The 329-nt window shown below is 48.6% G+C and overlaps 1 protein-coding gene across 1 annotated transcript; it reads right to left on the bottom strand.

Moving 5' to 3' along the window:
- Window positions 1-2: 2 nt before the first annotated feature.
- TM35_000621270 (uncharacterized protein) lies at window positions 3-257 on the bottom strand (the record flags this gene model as incomplete). Its single annotated transcript, XM_029031013.1, has 1 exon — window positions 3-257. A coding segment is annotated over one exon (255 nt), but the record flags the coding sequence as incomplete, so codon positions are not given.
- Window positions 258-329: the final 72 nt, after the last annotated feature.

The raw sequence follows: 329 nt of genomic DNA, 5'->3' as shown, positions 1-329 counted from the left end.
TCAGTGGGATCTGCCCTAGGTCCAGTAGGTTCAGTAGGTGCTGGAATAACATCATTACCAGAAGCACCAGAAGAAGAACCGGAAGAGCCGGTCTCACCATCTTGACCACGAAGAGCAGCGTCACCCGTTTCAGCAGTTCCGACACGAGAACCAGGAATACGATCATCTCCAAGTTGACCTTGAACTTCATGTGCTGCGGCAGGAGGATCTTCGTGGTTTTGAGAAGGAGTAACAGGTACTTTTTTCTCAGGAACCACCTCTTTTGGTTCCTCTGGTACTTTTACAGGAGGAACTTCAGGCTTTTTAGGAGGACATTTCTTACCTTCAGG

The sequence above is a fragment of the Trypanosoma theileri genome (genome assembly GCF_002087225.1).
Source record: "Trypanosoma theileri isolate Edinburgh chromosome Unknown TM35_Tth_62_V1, whole genome shotgun sequence".
Taxonomy (NCBI): domain Eukaryota; phylum Euglenozoa; class Kinetoplastea; order Trypanosomatida; family Trypanosomatidae; genus Trypanosoma; species Trypanosoma theileri.
This window is presented reverse-complemented; position numbering and strand designations above follow the sequence as displayed.